Below are 22464 nucleotides of genomic sequence, written 5' to 3'. Positions count from 1 at the left end.
GGGAATGTTCAAGAAGCCAGGATTGGAGGAGTACCAATATATCGAATGGTTTTAGGGCTGGAGGAGATTACATATGGCAATGTTTCACAAATAGCAATGAAACTAATGACCTGCTAATATGTTTAGTATTGTTGGTTTGGGATGAAAATTGGCCAGGATAACTTCACGGCTCTTACTTCAAATCATGCAATGGGTTCTTTTATAGACGATGGATAGGATCTTAGTTTGTTAAGATCTCCACCCAAAAGGCAACTCCTCCAACAATGCACTACTCTTTCAGTATTGTACTGAAGTACCATCTTAGATTACGGTCTGCTCTCCATTAGGGTGTGTTTATATTTTCAGCACCATTCACCCAAAATCGGCCAAAGCAGCACAAAAGATTGAGGAATTTTTATCATGGAATCATAGGACAGTTAAAAAAAGTACTTGCCTTTATACAGCACCTTTCAGCACCAGATGTCCCAAAGCACTTGACAGCCAATGAAGTACTTTTGAAGTGTAGTCACTGTTGTAATGTGGGAAATGCAGCAGCCAATTTTCACACAGCAAGCTCCTACAAACAGCAATGTGATAATGGCCAGATAATCTGTTTTTGTGATGTAGATTGAGAGATGGGCACTGGGGATAAACTCCCTTGCTCTTCTTCAAAATAGTGCCATGGGATCGTTTTATCTGAGTGTACAGACAAGGTCCTGGTTTAACAACTCAACCAGAACAGGCAGTCCCTCAGAAGTGCACTAGAGCATCAGCCTAGATTTTTGTACACAAGTCCCAGTGGAGTAATTTGAACGCACAACCTTTGGGCACAGAAGAAAGAGTGCTAGTAACTGAGCCATGGCTGACACTGGTAACAGTATATTGTAAAAGAAGGCCATTCGGCGCATTGAAACTATGCCCGACTCTTTTTGAAGAGCAACACAGTTTGTCCCACTCCCCCGCTCTTTCCACATGTCCCTGCATTTATTTCTCCTTCAGGTATTTATCCAAATCACTTTTGAAGGCTACCATTGAATGAGTATCCACCACCCTGTCAGGAAGTTGCATAAAACAGTTAAGTGCAAATTATGTCCAGCACAAATCGATCTTTTGTGCTAGTTTTAAAAATATTGTGTTGGAAACTGGCCCTGCCCCTAAAACTGATCACACCCAATGATTTAATTGCTCAATAGGACTTACATAATTTGTAATATTTACTCAATGTGAAGAGGCTTGCTGGTACTTGGCTTTCAGCACAAGTATGTAGGGGAATTACCTCATGTGATACTGGTGACATGAGTAAAGTCAGATAATTAAATTAATAAACAGATTTTCTTTTTGAGGAAGTTTTAATAGGCCAGATTTTGATTTCAAAATAACAGTGAGGCTGACAGTGCTCAGCGATTTTAATGCATAAGTGGTACAACAAAGTCAGGTCAGGCACAAATGCAAGGTTAAATATCAATATCCAAAAGTTGCTATCTGAGTTGTGCTGCTTTTCCATTCACTTTACGAAAATAGCCTCTCGCTGTCCACCTCATCATTGAAACATATTGAATGTCAGGAAGTTGCTGTGTTTGTGAGGTAGATATGAATTAAACTTGCCACAGAAAATGAAGTATTGATGAAAAAAGACATGCTGTTGAAGTTTTTCACCTTGCACTCATCAGGACAGTCACAAGAATGCCAAGTTTCAAAGGGAGCAACAATTTACACTGCATGAGTAAAGGATGCTGATTGGTTGGTGAGTCAACTCTGACTGGCCAGCAAGTCGACTCTGATTGGTCAAGGCATTGTCACGGAGAATGCAACATTGAACTATTGTCCCTCATGCTTTTGGTTACTTCACAAAAGTCGCAAATCCTAATCATTACAATTGTTAGTATCCTTTTGACATGACCAGTGTTAATTCCTACCAATCAACCTCTCTGGCACTGAAAATTAACTACGACAAGAGTGAAGTCTCATTAATTGTTGTTGAGATTTTTAAAAATCCCAAATTCCAAAATTCTACATTTTTCTTACTTTTCCTTTTGATCTCTTTTCTCTTTCTCTCAATCCAGTCTTTCTTTCCCTCTCTTTATTTTTCTTTCAAACATTGAATTGACCCACTCTAATTTACATGCCCTTCTCAGTCCTTCCTCAGTTTATTTCTCAATGCTTAAATCTGATTGGTTAAAGAGATATCATTTTGCTTGCCCTGTTCATTTAGATCCCAGATGCCCTGTTTCCCTCCCTCACTCACATTTTCAGCAACTTGGTAGGCTAAAATATTTTAAGCAGAAGGGTGCAGCAGCAAGCCTAACTAACAGCGGATGCTGTTAAATGCCCTGCTACATGAAAATCTGGGCCAATATAAATCAACATCAGTTTTGAAAGCAACATACAATTATTTGAATATCAGGCAAGTACTTTCCAACAAAGTAAAGAACTACATTTTTTGAAGGGGTGGGGGGGGGGGGGGGGCGGGGTGGGAGGTGGTCTTCACTTCTCAGTGTAAAGAATCCCAATTTAGGGACTTAACCACTTTTTCCACTCATATCTCAGCACACAAGTATTTCCTGATCCGTTAGTATGGTATCCAATTTCTCCACAGGAATCGCTTTTGTAGCCTGTCTGAAATTACCAATTCAATGTCAGTTGTGCTGAATTATGGACAACTTTGTTCTGTACACATGAGCCCTCTGGGACTAAATTCAGACTGCTCAAATTCAGTTCACTAATCACCCTTACAGCCAGTAGACAAGGCTAGACTCAGGCTCAGGTCTCTGTGCTTAAAAAACAAAATTTTAACCTGTTAGCCCAAATGGTCCTTCTAGCTACAAATATATTTATACAAAAATGTTTCAAGTGCCTTAAGCTGTAATTATGATATAATTTTACAGGACAATTACTTTTTTATGAATGAATTTCAAAATGAAGCAAATTTTGATTTGACTTCACTTCAATATTATAATTGCTAAATGGTGTAAGAAAGAGAATATAAAGGGCTGGATTTTACCAGACCCCCGACGTTGGCAGTCATGGCGGGGATTGGCTTGGAAAATACCTCCGGGAGAGGCCCGCTACGGGCCTCGATGCCAGGAAGGCCCTGCTCCATTTTATCGGCAGCAATGAGGCCTCAAGGCACTTCCACCACCCCCACCACCCCCCCCCCCCCCCCCCACCCACATTGTATGGCAACGGAGACTTAATTTAAATATTAAAATAAATGGTAATTAATGTAATTAATGAATATTGACTTACCTTGTCGTGATGGCCTCCCTGCATCGATATTCTGGGCGGTTACCGGAACTCCCGCGCCTTCGGATCTGCATTCGGAGATCCTAGGCGGAACACTAGCAGGGAGAGGGGAGGAGTGAAATTTTCAGAGCGGGGAAAACCCTTCCGATTGGTGGAGGGGATGGTGGGAAGGAGTTGAGGGTTAAAGATTATAAAGTTCAGCGGGGAAAGGCCAGGATCGGAATAAAAGTTCTTTTGGGGGGAAGGGCAATTAATGAATTGATTCGTCATTGGGAGTGTGGGAGAGGCCATTGAAAATGTGAATAATCATCTAGCTTTATTTTTCAACATTCTGTGACTTTAAAAATTTTAATGAGTCCAAAGGGCCTGAAGCCCTTTAATATGGCGCCGGCACCTGCGTGGAAAAAATAGCGCCCACCCCTCTACGTTATCGGGGGCGGGCATTCCCCCCCTCCATTTAAATGAGCCGCCGTGCTAAATATTGCTGTGGCTTCACAGCACACATCTCGCTCGTGCGCCGTGCCATTCTTGACACTCGCCCCCGTACTCGGCAAAGCTTGAGAATCAAACCCGATGCTTCAGTGTCACCAACAATAACCCTTAACTTCTTTTAAATCGCTGTTATTCTTTTTTTATGCAAAAATAACTTCTAAAACTAACAACATGTCAAGCTAATTTCTATTGAGGGGTTGTGTTTCTTTTTCAGACCATTCGCATTAAGCATTTATTTCTGAAGAACACTTGCAACAGCTTTTCTCCTGTGTCTATCTCAGCTTAATGCCTAGTATTCTTTTGCTCTATACCAGAAGAAAATAAATATATTATTATATGGCAGTGTCTCCAAACTTACACTTTGACATTTTTTAAAATTGTGGTAAAAAATATTTCATACACTGTTATTGAAACAAAGTACTATATTCATTCATAAATGCATGGTCTGTACATAATGACCCATTTTTCTATTCCTGTATAAAGCATACTTTATTTCCTGGTACGAACATACAAATTAAGAGCATGAGTAGGCCTCTCGGCCCCTCAAGTCTGCTCCGCCATTCAATAAAATCGTGACTGATCTGATTGTAACATCAACTTCACATTCCCACTTACCCCCGATAACCTTTCGCCCCCTTGCTTATCAAGAATCTATCTACCTCTGCCTTAAAAATATTCAAAGACTCTGCTTCCACCACCTTTAGAGGAAGACAGTTCCAAAGACTCATGACCATCTGAGAGAAAAAAATTTTCCTCATCTCTGTCTTAAATGGGCGACACCTTATTTTTAAATAGTGACCCCTAGTTCTAGATTCTTTCCACATCCACCCTGTCAAGACCCCTCAGGATCTTGTATGTTTCAATCAAGTTGCCTATTACTCTTCTAAACTCCAGCGGATACTAGCCTAGCCTGTCCAACCTTTCTTCATAAGACAACCCGCCCATTGCAGGTATCAGTCTAGTAATTTGGACATTCATATTCTATTTACAAACTACATAGAGCACTACTTGCTTTGAGGACTGCTAAGAAAATGTGTAAGCAAACTTAACATGAAGTATTTTTAGCAAATTGTTGCTAAAAGAATTAATATTTCTATCATAAAAATGCACATCTGTTTGGGAATGGGTTGGAACAACAAACGTTTCAGTCTGGGATTTTAGTTGAAGTCTATTCCAGATTAGGTCAAAGCTTGAGCTCTCCAAGTGATTAACAAAAGCAGTTAATTCAAAACAGTCTCAATTCAGCCTGAACACAGAACCTTCAAAATATGCACAGCTGGTACAAATGATGTGATGTGAAAAGTTGTCTGTAGAAATGGTTGGTCTGAATCATGTTTCACCTACATGTAATAGGAGTTGATCTAAATCTTGCTACACATGACTGTAGAAGGGGTTGGTGTGAATCATGCTGTATCTGCCTGTCGAAAGAGTTAGTGTGAATCATGCTTTATCTGCCTCTCGAAGGGGTTGGTATGAGTGTATACATTGACTGAGGTTTCTTTATCCAGTACACTCACTGGTGCAAACTGAAAAAAAATCCTTGAATTATCATCTCTTGTAAATACATTTGGAAAACATATGCAGGATCTTTTTTTTCTATCAGTGTTATTTCGTAATTTACTAGTGTTTTTTTTAATGTGGTTTGCATTTGACCTAACAAATTTGTATATTCAAAACATATTTTTTCAGCTGGTTCAGAGAGTCATAGAGTCATTACAGCACAAAAGGAGGCCATTCAGCCCAACACATCCATGCTGGCTCTCTGCAGAGCAATCCAATCAGTCCATTCCCTTGCTTCATCCCCATAATCCTGCAAGTTTATTTCCCTCAAGTGCCTATCCAATTTCCTTTTGAAATCATTCATTATCTCTGCTTTCACCACCCTTGTAGGTAGCGAGTTCCAGGTCATTACCAGTCACTGCATAAAAAGTTGTTCCTCACATATCCCCTGTCTCTCCTGCCCAAAACCTTCCATCTGTGTCCGCTAGTCCTTGTACCATTAGCTAATGGCAATAGCTTTTCTTTGTCTACCTGATCTGAACCTGTCATAATCTCTATCAAATCCTCCGACAATCTCCTTTGCTCCAAGGAGAACAAAACCAGCTTCTCCAACCTACCATTGTAGTTAAAATTGATCATCCCTGTAACCATTCTGGTAAATCTCCTCTGCACCCTCTCAAGGACCCTCACATCCTTCCTAAAGTGTGGTAACCAGAACTGGATGCAATACTCTAGTTGTGGCCTAACCAGAGCTTTATAAAGGTTCAGCATAAACTTCCTGATTTGGTACTCAATACTTATATTTATGAAGTCCAAGATCCAATATGCTTTGCCAACTACTCTCTCAAGATGTCCTGACATCGTCAAAGATCGATGCACATGCAACCCCAGGTCCCTTAATCCCTGCACACTGTTTAGAATTGTGCCGTTAAGTCTATATTGCCTCGCCCTATCCCTTCTGCCAAAATGCATCACCTCACATGTCCCTGTATTAAATTCCATCTGCTATTTGTCTGCCCATTCTGCTAGCCGATCTATGTCCTGTTGCAGTCAATTGATATCATCCACACTGTTTGCTGCATCTCCAAGTTTGGTATCATTGACAATCTTTGGAATTCTATATTCCAATAACAAGTCATTTATATATATCAAAAAAACAATGGTCCTGCCACTGATCCTTGGGGAACATCACTGTCTACCATCCTCCAGACCAGGGCTGTCCAACATACGGCCCATGGGTCAGAATCTGGCCCGCAGATGTACAGATGAGAAATTTTCCATTGGCTTCTTCCAGACTAGCTTTTAAAAAAGATTGCACTCAGTTTCACAGCTGACAGGTGCTTTGAGCGTTAAAAGCGGTTTCGCAACTTTGGACAGATTCGGGGTTTTATGATTTTTTATTAAAAGCCTGCCGGAAAACTGACCAACCACAAAACAGTTGTACTAACCGCTCCCGCTCTCTGCAACTGCCAGAGAGAGAGAGAGGGAGAGGGGGAGGGGAAGAGTGGAGGTCAGAGTGAGAGACGGCAGAGTGGGAGAGGGGAACAGAGAGGGGCGGATGGAGAAAGAGAGAGGGGGGAACAGAGGGGGGGGAACAGAAAGAGAGAGAGGGGAGACAGAGGAGAGAGAGGGGAGACATCTATCTGGAATACTCAGCATTACCACAAGTATGTGGGCAAACATTGACTACTTGTGCAAACAAAAAATGCCAGGTATCTCACTAAATCAGGTTCCAACATAGTGATGAAAAAGTAAGTCAGTAAATTAATCTTCTCATTTAAAACTTCTTCACAAAAATGTACATTTGTTGTTGTTTCGATTAATAGTAAGAAAAATTTTTAACGTCTTTATCTTTCCAAAACTGTCTCACCAGCCCCCTATGTAAGACAAATATTGTAATATGGCCCCCCAATGCGAAAAGGTTGGACAATGCTGCTCCAGACTGAAAACAACCATAAACCACGACTCGCTGTTTTCTCTCCTTTTCATGAGCCTCAGTTTTGTTAACCAGCCTTTTATGTGGTACTTCGTCAATCGCTTTCGTAAAATCCATATAGACAGCATCCATTGCATTCCCTTCATCAACTTTCATCAAAAAATTCAATTAGGTTAGTCAAACATGATCTGCCTTTTAGAAATTTGAGCTGGCTCTCCCTAATTAACTTAAACCTCTCCAAGTGTCTGTTGATTTTTTCCTTGATTGTTGTTTCTGAAACCTTACCCACAACAGATGTTAAACTAACTAGCCTGTAGTTACCAGGAATATCCTTATACCCTTTCTTGAATAAGGATGTCACATTTCCCACTCTCCAATCCTCTGGCAGCACGACTTTTCCAGGGAAGATTGGAAGATTACAGCAAGGCCTTCCGCTATCTCCACCCTCACTTCCTTTAGCAAACCATCCTGACCAGGCGACTTATCCACTCTAAGTATAAACAGCCTTTCAAGTGCACCCTGCCTATTAATTTGCACCGCATCCATTAGCTCTACCATCTCCCCTTCTAACCTCATTTTTTCAGTATCTTCTTCCTTGGTAAACACCGATACAAAGCACTCATTAAGTATTCTAGCCTTGCCCTGCATCTCTAAGCATATAACTCTTATAACATTGTGAGCTAGTTAATCTTGTTCCAACAGTAGTCATCGGGCTGGATTTTGTTCTCCCCCAGGAGTCAGGTTCCGTGGCGGGGGTGGGGGGGGGGTGCGGAACTGGGGATGGCTCTGGATTAGGTCCGCCACAGACCTCAATGCCGTGAGGACCCGGCCCAATCCTCCCAGCGGCGAGGCTCTATGGTGGCCCCCCCCCCACCCTCGCTGCTGGGCGACGGGACCACAATTTAAATATTCAAATGAATAAGATTATTAAATTTAAATAGATTTACCTGCGATTGTGAGGGCCCGTCATGATCTTCAGCATGGCAGCCAGCACTCCCCCGCCTTCAGATCCCCGTCCGGGGAAATGTGGTGCCACGCTGGTGCGGAGGAGGTAAGTTTGTCAGTGTGGGAACATGGTGACGGGGTCAAATATACGGAATGGGTGTAGGGGATGGTCAGAAGGGTTGAACCTTAAACTTTGTGCAGTTTGGTGGTGGGGGGGGGACGTCAGATGTAAAAGGTAAGTGTTTTGGGGGGGGAAGGGCAAATAGTTATTGTAATTGTTATTGGTGGTTGGGAAAGGGGCGTTAGAAATTTATTTATTTAATTTTGTGAGGTAGGACTTAAAAAATTTAAATTGGGCTGTAGGGCCATCTGGCCTTTAAAAATGGCACTACCGTCTGCATGTGTGAGTCACTGAGTGAAAGCCCAACTTATCTGGCTTACCAGTCCATCAAAGTGTGAGTGTCTGAGCTGATGCATGGTCTGCATGAGGCTTGTGATGGTGCACCATCAGAGGAAGTGACCTCCTCTCAGAAGAATCCTTCTGAATTACCTTCAGAGACTCCGTTGATATCCAGCGTCTCATCCTCTGCAGCTATCAGTTGAGAGAGGGCTGGAGGGCCATCTCCAGTTCTCTGCCTCTCCCTGCTCTTCTGTGCTCTCTTCTCCTGCAATGAGGGAAAGAGGAGGTCTGTGAATGAGAGTAATTGAATGTGTTGAATGGATGGAGAGCATTTGTTGATGGTGATTATGAGGGAGAGGCACGACATTGCATAAAGCTCAGGGTTAGTGTCAGTGGTGGCTAGACAGATTGGGATGTGAGGAAGACCATAGACAGAGAGGGATGGGTGAACCTGCAAGGTAAGTTGGTGTGAGGAGTAGTGTGCAGGAGTAGGCTTAGGAGAGAAAGTAAGGGGTTTGTCATGATGCACACATCAGGATGTGGTTGAAAGTGCCACTGTACTCACCTTTTCTGCTTTGCTTAGGTCATTAAATGGCTTTTGGCATTGAATCTACAAGTGTGGCACCACACTCCTGCTGCTGACCTCATGGGCAACTTCCAGCGATACCTTCTTTGTTTCACTTCCTCCTGTCAGTAGCGAAGAATATCTCCTTGCAGGCCCTTAAAGCCCCCAGCATCACATCCAGGGAGGTGTCACTAAAGCGAGGTGCAGCCTTTGAAGGCGTGGACTCCATTCTGCCAATTCCTTCTGTTTCCTCCCAAATTCAATCAAATTTCATGTTTGGAGTTGAACATACGAACATACGAATTAAGAGCAGGAGTAGGCCACTCAGCCCCTCGGGCCTGCTCCACCATTCAATAAGATTATGGCTGACCTGATTGTAACGTCAACTTCACATTCCCGCCTACCCCCAATAACCTTTAACCCCCTGCTTATCAAGAATCTATCTACCTCTGCCTTAAAAATATTCAAAGACTCTGCTTCCACCGCCTTTTTGAGGAAGAGAATTCCAAAGACTCACGACCCTCTGAGAGAGACAATTTCTCCTCATCTCTGTCTGAAATAGGCGACCCCTTATTTTTAAACAGTGACCCCTAGTTCTAGATTCTCCCACAAGAGGAAACACCCTTTCCACATCCACCCTGTCAAGACCACTCAGGATCTTACATGTTGCAATTGAGTTGCCTATTACCCTTCTAAACTCCAGCGGATACAAACCTAGCCTGTCCAACCTTTCCTCATAAGACAACCTGCCCATTCCAAGTATTAGTCTAATAAACCTTCTCTGAACTGCTTCTAATGCATACAGTGCTCCAGTTGTGGTCTCACCAATGCCCTCTATAACTGAAGCATATACTTTTTGTATTCAATTCCCCTCCCAATAAACCATAACATTCTATTAGTTTTCTTAACTACTTGCTGTACCTGCATACTAACCTTTTGTGATTCATGCACTAGGACTCACAGATCTCTCTGCATCTCAAAGCTCTACAATCTCACACCATTTAGATAAATGCTTATTTTTTATTCTTCCTGCCTAAATGGAGAATTACACATTTTCCTACATTATACTCCATTTGCCAGATCTTTACCCACTCACTTAACCTATCTATATCCCTTTGTAGCCTCCTTATGTCCTCTTCACAACTTACTTTGTGTCATCAGCAAATTTAGCAACCATACCTTTGGTCCCTTCATCCAAGTCATTTAGATAAATTGTAAAATGTTGAGGTGCCAGCATTGATCCCTGTGGCACACCACTCATTACATCTTGCCAACCATAAAATGACCCATTTATGCCTACTTGCTGCTTCCAGTTAGCTAGCCAATCTCCTATCCATGCCAATATGTTACTCCCTACATAATGTATTTTTATTTTCTGCAATAACCTTTGATGTGGCACCTTATCGAATGCATTCATGCCTGAAGTCAAATCATGTGGGTCGTCATCAAACCTGCTGAAGCTAATTGTTTTGAAAACACGGAAATAAGATGGTCATGCACTGGTTTGGTTCAAAAGTTACTGACAGACTGTTACGACCAGGTGAGAAAGAGGTCTAGGATTCCCTTTCAGCCTTCACCTGGTCTTACTGTAACAGGGTTTAATTTTTAAACACACTGTGTTTTCAGCTCCCCCTTGGTGAATCCTTTTTCATTACTTTCCAATTATAAGGCAAAGAAACCAACACAATAAACTTAAACTTAAACTCTAATTCGGTAATGCCGACGGATACACAATGCGCCCACGCCTGCATACACACGCGATAAACACATGCAGATCGAGACAGAAAAGAGCAGAAGAAATAAAGTGGAAAAGTTTGAGGCAATATCTGAAGAGCTTTTGTTACGGTTCTTTGAGCTCACTGCAGAGTCCTTGATGATAGGTAGATCTTGCTTTTCATTGGGGTCCAGTATTCTTCTTAAACCTTGTTCAGTGGATTCAGAGGCTTGTGAGAAAGAGATGGGAGCAGTCAGGAGAGATCTTCTCAGTCCAGGAGCAAACAGACACTCTCAGATCAAACTGCTGGTACATTTCAGAAAAACCCAGATTTCTAAGCAGGTTAGTCATGTGACTAACTGGTCTGGCCACCTCTTGGATTACAGCAGTCTCTGGAATGCTCCTCTTACACACAATACCTATTAATCAAGGTCATTGTGGGTTGAATGTGTCAGGGAATGGTCCTTTGTCCTTCCAATCACCATCTGTTAATATGCAAAATGTCTTTTCCAGCCACGGCTGATCTGTTTAACAAGTCCTTTCTTCACTCCAGTAGCAGTTTAAAACCAATGTTCATGACAAAATTAATGTGCCTCATTCAAGGCAGATGGGGGCCTAGCATGACATTGACACTGCATTTACACCTCGGTTTCCCGTGTGCTACCAGACCCCCCACTCCCAGCACATTGGGAACTTAAAATCCAGGTCTGCATGTCTCAGTGAGGATTCTTCAGTCTAATTTGTTGAAGAGGAAGGCTGTTGCTTCTCCTGTTCACATATGTCCCAGATTCCCTGTAAAGGTTGCCACGCTGGATCAGAGGCCCAATGACAGTAAGTTGCTGCTCAGAAACCGATGAAAAATCTGTGAGCAGCTGTCAGCATAATGGATGGTGAACACCATTCCTTCCCTGCTGACTGCAAAATCTGGGCCAATATATTGGACAGCTTGTTTTTTTTACAGTTAATCTGAACAGGTTGGATAGATAGTTTGAAATCAAGCCAAAAAGAACTTTAAAACTAAAGTTGCCTTACATACCCCTAATGTAAATGTAATACTTGTTACCTATTTGTTTAGCTGTAGCCTGGATACCTCAAACATTGCAGCAACCCAGCAGTTATAATGCTGATGAAAGGAGAAGGGTCGAGTCAACCAAGGTTATCTGTCGCTCCAATCTCCCTGTCCATTTGGGAAGCTTTCACAATTCCTGGCTGAGCCATTCATTTGAATACCTTGCAGCAATAAAGCATTAAAGTATATTTCAAAACTGGGGCTGACACCAAATTGGATGTATAATTACTACTGGAGAAGACTGATAAAATACAAGAAGACATTGATAAACTTGCAGAATGGGTATGTAATAGGCAAATTAATTTTAATATAATTGCGTGTGTGGTAGTACCTTTTGATCGAAATAATAAGGAGGCCACATACTCCTGGGAAAATAAGACCCCAATTATCAGTGGGACAAGATTTCAGAGCTGGGGGAGAGGTTAAAGTCTGGAATCCCAGGAGGTTGGGTTCTTCTATAAGCCATGGAGTTTTAGTTCCACAGTGTGAGTAACCTTTTACAAAACAGATTTCACAACCAGAAATCAGCCTGATTGACAGGCTTGGCTACCTGTCGGGCAGGGAAGTTCTCCAGAAAAGGCTGCAGCAAGGATCAGGTGAGCTATGTGTTTGCCTGAGTAGAGATGATGGGGATGGGGTGGGGAGAAGAAGGTGTTTCTGGGAGTCAGGGGTGATTGCAAGGGTTGCAAAGATCAAGGTGGATCTGGGAGATATCACAGGGTGGGGGAATGGGGGAAAAAATGGAGGAGTCAGGGAGTTGGGGGAGAGAGTCGGAGATTGTAGGAGAGATGGGGGGGTTGATGATGGGGGCGTGTAGGGGATCATGGTGGGAGTGTGAGGAGGTGATATGGGCATGTTGAGGAGGTCGTGGAGGTGAGGGGGTGTTTACACATAAGCTTGTTGGTCCTGATTCCCCTGGTCCACAAGCAGTGCTGTAAAGGCACTTAACCTGATGCATCCAGCCAATCCCATCTCCTTTTACCTGCTGTGTTTCCTAAAGCCTGGAAAATCCAGCCAACATGGGTTAAAAATAAAAACACTAAAAATAGAAAGCTGCAGCCTCCTTAAAAGGTTTCAATGATGGACCCACCGCCTGACAGCTAATCCGCCCCTTATCCTGCCTCCATTAAAACTGGAATGTGGAGATTCGAAAAGGTTTGGGGTCCTTCTTCAGATTTTTAACATTTTAATCTCCCACCCAACCCAAACCCATCCATTTGTGGGGGGGGGGTTAAAATTACCCTCTTAAGAGCTTGAATGGGTAGAGGAGCAAAGAGACCTAAGGGTACAAATGCACAAATCACTAAAAGTAGAGACAAAAACAATCAAAAAAGCAAACAAACTGGGGTTCATTTCTAGAGGGATAGAATTGAAAAGCAGGGAATTTATATTAAACTTGTAAAGAACCTAGATTGAAACACACTTGAAGTACTACTGTGCACAGTTCTGGTCTCCATATTATAAAAAGGATACGGAGGCACAGCAGAAGGTGCAAGCAAGATTCACTCGGATAATAAAAGCACTGAGAGGAAATAAATATCAGGAAAGCTTGAACAGGCTGGTTTTTGTTTCTTCAGAAAAGAGAAGGCTGAGGAGTGGCCTGATAGAGCTCTTTAAGATTTTGAAAGGGGTTGATAGGGTAAAGGTAGAGAAGATCTTTCCACTTCTGGGGGAGGCCAAAATAGGGGCCTTAAATATAAAATAGTCACGAATAAATCCAATAGGGAATTCAAGATAATGTCTTTTACCCAGAGAGAAGTTAGAATGTGGAATTCACTGTCACAAGGAGTAGTTGAGGTCAGATGTTGTCACCACATTCCTGTAGTGCAGTGAGATCTGGACTGTGTATCAATGACACATAAGAGCGCTAGAGAAATTCCATCAGCAATGCCTTTGCCACATCCTCCGGATTCAATGGGCAGACTTGAACAGCAGACAAGAAGGACAATGCTAGTGTCCTTCTTGAAGCCAGCTCCACAAGCATTTTCAGGCAAAACTCCTACAAGACCAACTTTGATGGACTGGACACTGTGTCCAGATGCCATCTCCCCCAGAAGATCCTGTTTTCTGTCAAATGGTCAGTGTTCCAGAGAAGGACAAAGAAAACACTTCAAAGACACTTTGGAAGACTTCTCTTTGAAGCGCGGCAGCATCAACATTGATGACTAGGAGGAGTTTGCTACTAATTGTTCAAAATGGTGACAACTTGTTCATCAAGCTGCATCATGATTTTAGTCCAAATGCCTGAAGGATGAGGTAGAGCGGTGGCAGAGAAAGAAAGAAAAGGAAGTAAATCCTGCACTCCGGATCCACTACCTCATGAGACATCCTGCCCCATGTGTCCAAAGATCTGTGGGTCAAGAATCGGCCTGTTCAGTCACCAGAAGACCGATAGCAGAAACTTGTGACCTTGAGTAGACATCATCCTTGAATCGAGGGACAGATGATGAGTTGAGGTAAATAGCACAGATGCATTTAAGGGGAAGCTAGATAAATACATGCAGGGCAAAGGGATAGAAGGTTATGCTGATTGAGTTAGATGAAGGGAGATGGAAGGAAGATTGTCATAGAGTTACAGAATCATAGAGTCATTTACGGCACATGTTACAAAAATGCTTCCATTCTTCTTCGTCTTTTATTTTTTTTAAGGGCTAGTGTTAAATCTGAAAAGATTCCATGGATGTGTTTATTTTTACCAAGTTCACCGACAGGACAAGATGTTGTTTGAAAGCCACCTGTGATTTGGGCTCAGAAAACAGCAGAAGCCTTGGCAACTTGGGGAAATGGTTACAGAGAAGCCACATGTCAAGGTTTATGGAGGTCAGGAGGTCGACTCACTGTTTGGGGTTTGAACATTGTTTTCAGTTTTTAGTTGGAATGTGAACTGTTTAAAGACAGTTGGTGTTTTCCTGCCAAGGAAAAAGAAATCACCCAGCTCACCTCCTTCTCTACCTTTTTGAAGGAATCCTGCCAAGATCCAATGTGGGAGAAAAAAATCTCTGGTGCCATTTAGTTCCTGAGGTGCTGAAACATATCCTACGATTCAAGTGTGTGCTGGCGGAAAAACCTTGATGCCACATTTCTCCTAGAAAGCCAACTAGAATAATTCTCGACATCTCCAGAACGGACTGCTTCTGAAACAAACCCAGTAATCAATCTTCATAAACCCAGATGCCAGACTAAAACAGGGACAACTGACTTCCTTCCATATCTTCTTTTTTTGTCAAGAATTCGCAAATATTTGGCCAAAGTAATTTTTTTTTAGTCTTTTTTTGTAACAGACCTCTGCAGAGTGAATGTTTGTATTTTTTCCAGTGTGTGTGAATGTAATTGGGGCATTTTTTTAAAAGGGAACCTTCATATTTTTAGATTGGGGTGTTAATACTTTGCTTCATTACTGGTTAAGTCTTGTTTTATAATAAAGTTATAATTTTGTTGTTTATTGAAGAAACCTGGTTGGTGTATTTTATTCTGGGCTACAAAAAAAGAGTATACGATTGGCTGTATCGGTAACTGGGTAAACATTTAAATAGATATTGTGACCTGTGGAGAAGTGGAACTAGAAAACAGTGAACTCCACCCACCTCAGTCATAACACACAAGGTGTCCATTTGGCCCGTTAATTTCATGCCTGTTCTCCACAGAGCTATCCAGTCAGTCCCACTTCCCCGCTCGATCCCCGTAGCCCTGCAAATCTATTTCCCTCAAGTGTCTATCCAGTTTCCTTTTGAAGTCATTGATTGCCTTTGCTTCCACAGCCCTTGTTGGCTGCAAGTTCTAGGTCATCATCACCCGCTGCGTAAAAAAGTTCTTCCTCATAATCCCCCTGCATCTCTTGCCCAAAACTTTCGATCTGTGCCTCCTAGTACTTGTACCATTGTTAATGGAAACAGTTTTTCCTTGGCTAATTTATCTAAGCCTGTCATAATCTTGTACACTTCCATTAAATCTCCCCTCACTCTCCTTTGTTCTAAGGAGAACAAACCCAGCTTAGAACCATAGAAAAATTACGGCACAGAAGGAGGCCATTCAGCTCATTGTGTCTGCGCCGGCTGAATAAACTAGCTGCCCAATCTAATCCCACTTTCCAACACTTGGTCCATAGTCTTTCAGGTTACAGCACTTCAGGTACATGTCCAGGTACCTTTTAAAAGAATTGAGGATTTCTGCCTCCACCAACATTCTGGCAGTGAATTCCAGACACTCACCACCCTATGGGTGAAAAGGTTTTTCTTCATGTCCCTTCTAATCCTTCTACCAATCACCTTAAATTTGTGCCCCCTGATAACTGACCTCTCCACTAGGGAAAGCAGGTCCTTCGTGTTTACTCTAACTAGGCCACTCATAGTTTTGTATACCTCAATGAAGTCATCCCTCAGTCTCCTCTGTTCTAAGAAAAACAACTCTAGCCTATCTAATCTTTCCTCATATGTGTAACTTTCAAGTCCTGGCAACATTCTTGTAAATCTCCTCTGTACTCTCTCCAGAGCAATTATGTCCTTCCTGTAATGTGGTAACCAGAACTGTACGCAATACTCCAGCTGTGGCCTAACCAGCATTTTATACAGTTCCAGCATTACATCCCTGCTTTTGTATTCTATACCTCAGCCAATAAAGGAAAGCATTCCATATGTCTTCTTCACCACTCTACCCACCTGTTCTGCCGCCTTCAGGGACCTGTGGACATGCTCTCCAAGGTCTCTCACTTCTTCTACCCCTCTCAATATCCTCCCGTTTATTGAGTATTCCCTCACTTTGTTTGCATTCCCCAAATGCATTACCTCACACTTTTCTGGATTGAATTCCATTTGCCACTTTTCTGCCCACTCAACCAAACCATTGATATCATTCTGGTGTCTACAGCTATCCTCTTCCCTATCGATTACCCAGCCAATTTTTGTGTCATCAGCAAATTTCCCAATCAATGCCTCCCACATTTAAGTCCAAATCATTAATATATACCACAAACAGCAAGAGACCCAACACTGAGCCCTGTGAAACGCTACTGGAAACTGCTTTTCTTTCGCAAAAAACATCCATTGACTATTACTCTTTGTTTCCTGCCACATTCCCCTGTATTCCATGGGCTTTCATTTTACTGACCAGTCTGCCCTATGGGACCTTGTCAAATGCATTACTAAAATCCATGTAGGCCACATCCACTGCACTACCCTCATCAATCCTCTTTGTTACTTCCTCAAAAAACTCAAGTTAGTAAGACATGACCTTCCCTTGACAAATCCATGCTGACTGTCCCTGATTAATCCATGCCTTTCTAAGTGGCAGTTTATCCTGTCCCTCAGAATTGATTCTAATAATTTATCCACCACCGAGGTCAGACTGACCAGCCTATAAGTGTTTGGCCTATCCCTCGCACCCTTTTTAAACAATGGTATAATGTTCACAGACCTCCAATCATCTGGTACCTCGCCTATATCCAGTGAGAATTTGAAGATGATCTTCAGCGCATCCACTATTTTCTCCCTGGCTTCCTTTAACAACCTGGGATGCAATCCATCCGGCCCTGGCGATTTATCCACTTTCAAGGATGTCAGACCCTCTAAGTACTTCCTCTCTCATTATGTTTAACATATCTAATATTTCACACTCCTCCTCTTTAACTACAATGTCTACAACAACTCTGTCCTTTGTGAAGACAAGACAAAAACTCATTAAGAACCCTGCCCACATCTTCTGCATCCACACATAAGTTACCTTGTACATCTCTATTAGGCCCTACCCTTTCCTTAGTTATGCCCTTGATCTTAATGTACTGAGAAAACATCTTCGGGTTTTACTTGATTTTACCTGCCAATAATTTTTCATGTCCTCTCTTAGCTTTTCTAATTTCCTTTTTTACTTCACCCCTGCACTTTCTATACTCCTCTAGGCTTTCTAAAGTATTTAGTTTTTTGTGATTGTCATAAGCTTTCTTTTTCTGCTTTAACTTACCCTGTAAACTTTTATCTAAACCAGGGGGCTCTAGATTTGGCAAAACCACCCTTTATCTTTGTGGGGACATGCCTACACTGTGCCCGTAGTATCTTGCTTTTGAATGCCTCCCACTGGTTTGCCACTGATTTTCCTTCAAGTAGCTGTATTCAGTCTACTTTCTCCAGATCACCTCTCAGTTTCGTAAAATTGCCTTCCCCCAATTTGGAACTTTTACTCCTGTTTTATCTTTGTCCTTTTCCATCATTATGCTAAAACTAACTATATTATGGTTGCTATTTCCAAATGGTCACCCACTGTTACTTCATCCACTTGCCCAACTTCATTACCGAAGACTAAATCTAGAATTGCATCCCCGCTCATTGGGCTTGTTATGTGCTGGCTAAAAAAGTTCTCTTGAATGCAGTTCAAGAATTTTGTGCCCTCTGTGCCCTTCACACTGTTTGTATCCCAGTTGATATTGGGGTAGTTGAAATCCCCAACTATTATTGCCTTATAGTTTTTGCACTCAGAAATCTGTCTACACATTTGTTCCTTTATCTCCCTCTCACTATTTGGGGGTCTATAGTACACTCTAGTAGTGTGGCTGCCCAATTTTATTTCTGAGCTCTACCCATATGGCCACGTTTGATGATTCATTTAGCATATCATCCCTCCTCAAATCTGTTAGTGATTCCTTAACTAATAATGTCACCCCTCTCCTTTTTTAACTCGCTCTCTATCCCACCTGAAAACTCTATATCCTGGGATGTTGAGCTGCCATTCTTGCCACTCTTTAAGCCAAGTTTCTGTTATATCAATGATATCATGTTGCCATGTGTCTATCTGTGTCCTCAGCTCATCAGCTTTATTTAATATACACCTTGCATGTAAACAAATACCCTTTAACACTGCCAAATTCCTGTGCTGCACACTCTTTTACCCTTGCTTCTTCTGTCTTTCAGAGTAACATGCTAATTTTCTGCCTCCCGTTTCCTGCCCTGAGATTGTCCCATCTAAGACTGTGCTCAGGTTCCCATCCCCCTGCCAAACTAGTTTAAACCATCCCCAACAGCACTAGCAAACCTTCCTTTTCCAACCTAACCTTGTAACTAAAATACTCCATCTCTATTCTGGTAAATCTCCTCTTCACCCTCTCAAGGACCCTCACATCCTTCCTGAAGTGTGGTGACCAGAAATGGATGCAATACTCCAGTTAGGACCTAACCAGAGCTTTATAAAGGTTCAACTTCCCATGCTTTTGTACTCAATGTCTCCATTCATGAAGCCCAAGATCCCACATGCTTTTGTTAGAACCAGGTGAGAAAGGTGTCTAAAGGTCCCTTTCAGCCTTCATCTGGTCTTATTGTAACAAGGTTTAATTTTAAACAAACTGTGTTTTGAGCTCCCCCTTGGTGAATCCTTGTTCGCTGCTTTCCAATAATAAGGCAAAGCAACCAGTACAAAGAGGTTTTCTTAGGTTTAAAGAAGAAAAATGAAATTTATTAAACTTAAACTTAAAATTCTAATTTGGTTAATGCCTACAGATACACGCCATGCCCCAAGCTAGCATGCATACACGATACACACATGCACATAGGGACAGAAAAGAGCAGAAGAAAAAATAAAGTGGAAAGGTTTGAGGCAATATCTGAAGAGCTGTTACAGTTCTTCGAGCTCACTGTAGAGTCCTAGCTTGTAGGTAATTCTTGCTTTTCATTGGGGCCCAGTATTCTTCTTTAACCTTGTTCACTGTAGGAGACTTTTCTCTCTTGGGGTTCATGTGTCTTCAATGGATTCCAAAGCTGGTGAGAAAGAGATGGGAGCAGACAGAAGGAGAGGAGGTCTTTTCAATCCAGGAGCCAAGAACTTTCTGTCTTCAAACACTGTTTCTCCAATTTAAAACTCCCAGTTCCAACTCTGCAACAGTCAGTTCATCATGTGACTAAACTGGTCTGACCACATCTGTTCTGTGTATTGGGAGCAGGGACTGGTCCTTTGTTCCAAGCAGTGTCTGTTACTATGCAAAAACGTCCTTCTGGCCTGGGGCCTGGCAATTCCTTGTATTAGGCCTTCTCTTCTTCCCAGCAACAATTTGAAGTCTAATATCCATGTGGCAAAATTAATATGCCTCATTCTTGGCAGGTAGGGGACTGCATGACACTTTACTAACCACATTCTCAATATGTCCTGCCACCATCAAAGATCGATGCACATGTACCCCCCCCCTCCCTCTGTTCCTGTACACTTTTTAAAACTGTGGAGCTTGTGTGGTGCATGAACACAGGCAGGAAATAGTTGCGCTGAATGGTCTGTTTCTGTGCTGTATATTCTGTGCAATTCTATGTTAAGCTTGTGGGGACAGGACAGCTGACAGAATAGCCTGCAATCCTATTTCAGAGCAATATGGGTGACTGTCCTATGGGTTGTATTACAAGGACAGATGATGAGCAGCTACATTGTAGAGAAAATGGGTCTGTGAAAATGAAAGGAATTATTTTATAGTGTTTACGAAAACATGACAAAGTTACTTCAAGTTAATTGTGCCTCTGCTAACACTGAATGCTCAAACATTTAAGAAAATATGAAACACTGTTATATCCACACTGTTAGGTTAGTGTGAAAAAATGAAATCGCACCATTAACTATGTAGCCAAAAATCTGGTCAGAAGTAATAATCACGCCCAAATAACCTTTACAAATGGTACAAATGAGGTCCTGCCAAACGTACATTCCATTGAGACAACCAAATGCTGCTTTAAAAAGTATATCACTATCTGGTTCTGTAAAGGGAGCCTTGGTTTCTTTTATAAATGTGTTGCATATTATATAATACCATAATGCATTCAAGATGGAGACAGCATTTAAGTGCAATCATTTCCATTTCTGGGGTAACCACTAACATTAAACATGAATTTGTTCAACCAACATTTTAAAAACATTGAAATCTGTTTTTATGGAATGTCTCAAATGTTTCAATGCTAAGGAACTCGCTTTACAATCGCAACCTGCAGATCTTCGAAAGTCTGACCACGAACGAAGTGTCTAAAATCTTTCCATGGGACAAGTCATTTTAAAAGTCATATTCCTATTAGTTCAGCGCGCAACTATCTTCTTAAGAGCCATCACTTCGTTATCAAACTGAAAAAAGACACATATCTGTGAAAGTATTTTTCTCGGTACTGTTGGACAGTCATCAGCAGAGGTGGGGCTATTCTATTGCCTTTAATTACTGCTTTACTGAATGTCAATGACTGCTCTAACGTGTTAAGTTTCTAACTGAATACGAGATATCTGAACCAATTGTGGTTCATCTTCATCGACTGCCAGTGTCGTATGTGAGGTACCCGAAATTGTACAAAAAGTGTGAACGATATAAATGTGCAGATCTCTTGTCCAATTGGGAGTATGTTAACTGGAAAGAGGATTTATATCGCAGTGCCATTATACAGTTCAGTGACTTATACTGTATAGGACCTTTCTACTGCATTTCTAAAGGAGGTTTCGCACCTTGTCTAAATATCGGAATTAAATGTGGAGATAGCACAGTGTCAGTACGCACCCTGTTTGCAGTTGCAATAAGCCCAGTCGATCCTTCCACGCTGATTTCTGATAAAGCACCAGGGTTTCAGGCGTCCGTCCGGATTACGGCAGAAGTTGTGATCTCCCAGACCTTTGTTCGGGAACCTCTCGACGAAATTGGGGATCCCGCTCCACTGCAGACACCTCTGGCCGGACTCGGTGAGCCCGTACGATCGCTTCGAGTAAGCCAAGGTGCCTGAACTCTGGAGACAGCCGGCTGGGAGGCTGGAGGAGCGAGCGCTGCCAAAGCGCCACACTCCAGTGCTGGCCAGCACAGCAAGCACAGCCAGAAAGCTGTCTGTGGTCCTCATGGCGATTGCCATCTGCCAGCATCCATCCCCGGAGTGAAAGGGGTCTATCGAGGAGGCGGGCTTTCTGCTGAATGAATCTCACATCCACCGGTGATTAAACACCGTTATGTGTTTGTGTGTGAGAGAGAGTGATGGTGGGGCCAGGAGGAGAAATAACACGAATCGAGAGGGGAAAACCAGCCAAGCACCAGAAGTGTCAACATTTAACATTGGGCCAATAATTAGTGTCCGATAGCCTGAGGCGACAAGCTCTGACAAGGACATAGGAGGGGACCCGATATGCGAGATCAGTCAGACAGCGGGGAAGTATTTTTTTTACAGGTTGTGAGATTTCCACGATCCTGTCAAACAGAAAGCTGAAGTGTGAGGTGGTTGGTGGAGAGGAAGTGGGATGAGAAATGGGGCTCTCACCAACGGATTGTTAATAGTGTCCAGACTGGCGGTGAGCTTGTTTGCTGTTGTGGAGGCAGCCTGAGCTAAAGCGTGAAGTTTACTTTAAAGATATACACAGTTTCAACCAAAACTAGCCGCGCTCCTGGCGAAACCAAACAAAACACGAGAATCCGGCCAAAAAAAAAAACATTGAAAATAATAGAGGTGAAAAGCGAAAGTCTGAACAAATTCCAAGTTGGGAAAATATTCTTGTTACAATTGTCATTTTGAGCTACAGATCTCATAGTATTATTAGTGTCGTGATCTCCGGGGTTAACTTGCTGAGACTGAGTGAGAATAGATTTAAATATCCGCTGTTGAAGCAAGCTGCAAGTCCCACGGTTAAATCCTATTATAATTTAACA

The 22464-nt window shown here is 42.3% G+C and overlaps 1 protein-coding gene across 1 annotated transcript in view; it reads right to left on the bottom strand.

Annotated features, from left to right (window-relative positions):
• The window catches only part of prss12 (serine protease 12), a 224670-nt gene extending 202991 nt beyond the window's left edge, over positions 1-21679 (bottom strand). The window contains exon 1 of the mRNA XM_068017768.1: positions 21337-21679. Coding sequence (XP_067873869.1) covers positions 21337-21679 — 343 coding nt within the window. The remainder of the gene's footprint in view (positions 1-21336) is intronic.
• Between the last annotated feature and the right edge of the window lie 785 nt (positions 21680-22464).

The sequence above is a fragment of the Heterodontus francisci genome, chromosome 1 (assembly GCF_036365525.1).
Source record: "Heterodontus francisci isolate sHetFra1 chromosome 1, sHetFra1.hap1, whole genome shotgun sequence".
Classification (NCBI taxonomy): Eukaryota; Metazoa; Chordata; class Chondrichthyes; order Heterodontiformes; family Heterodontidae; genus Heterodontus; species Heterodontus francisci.
This window is presented reverse-complemented; position numbering and strand designations above follow the sequence as displayed.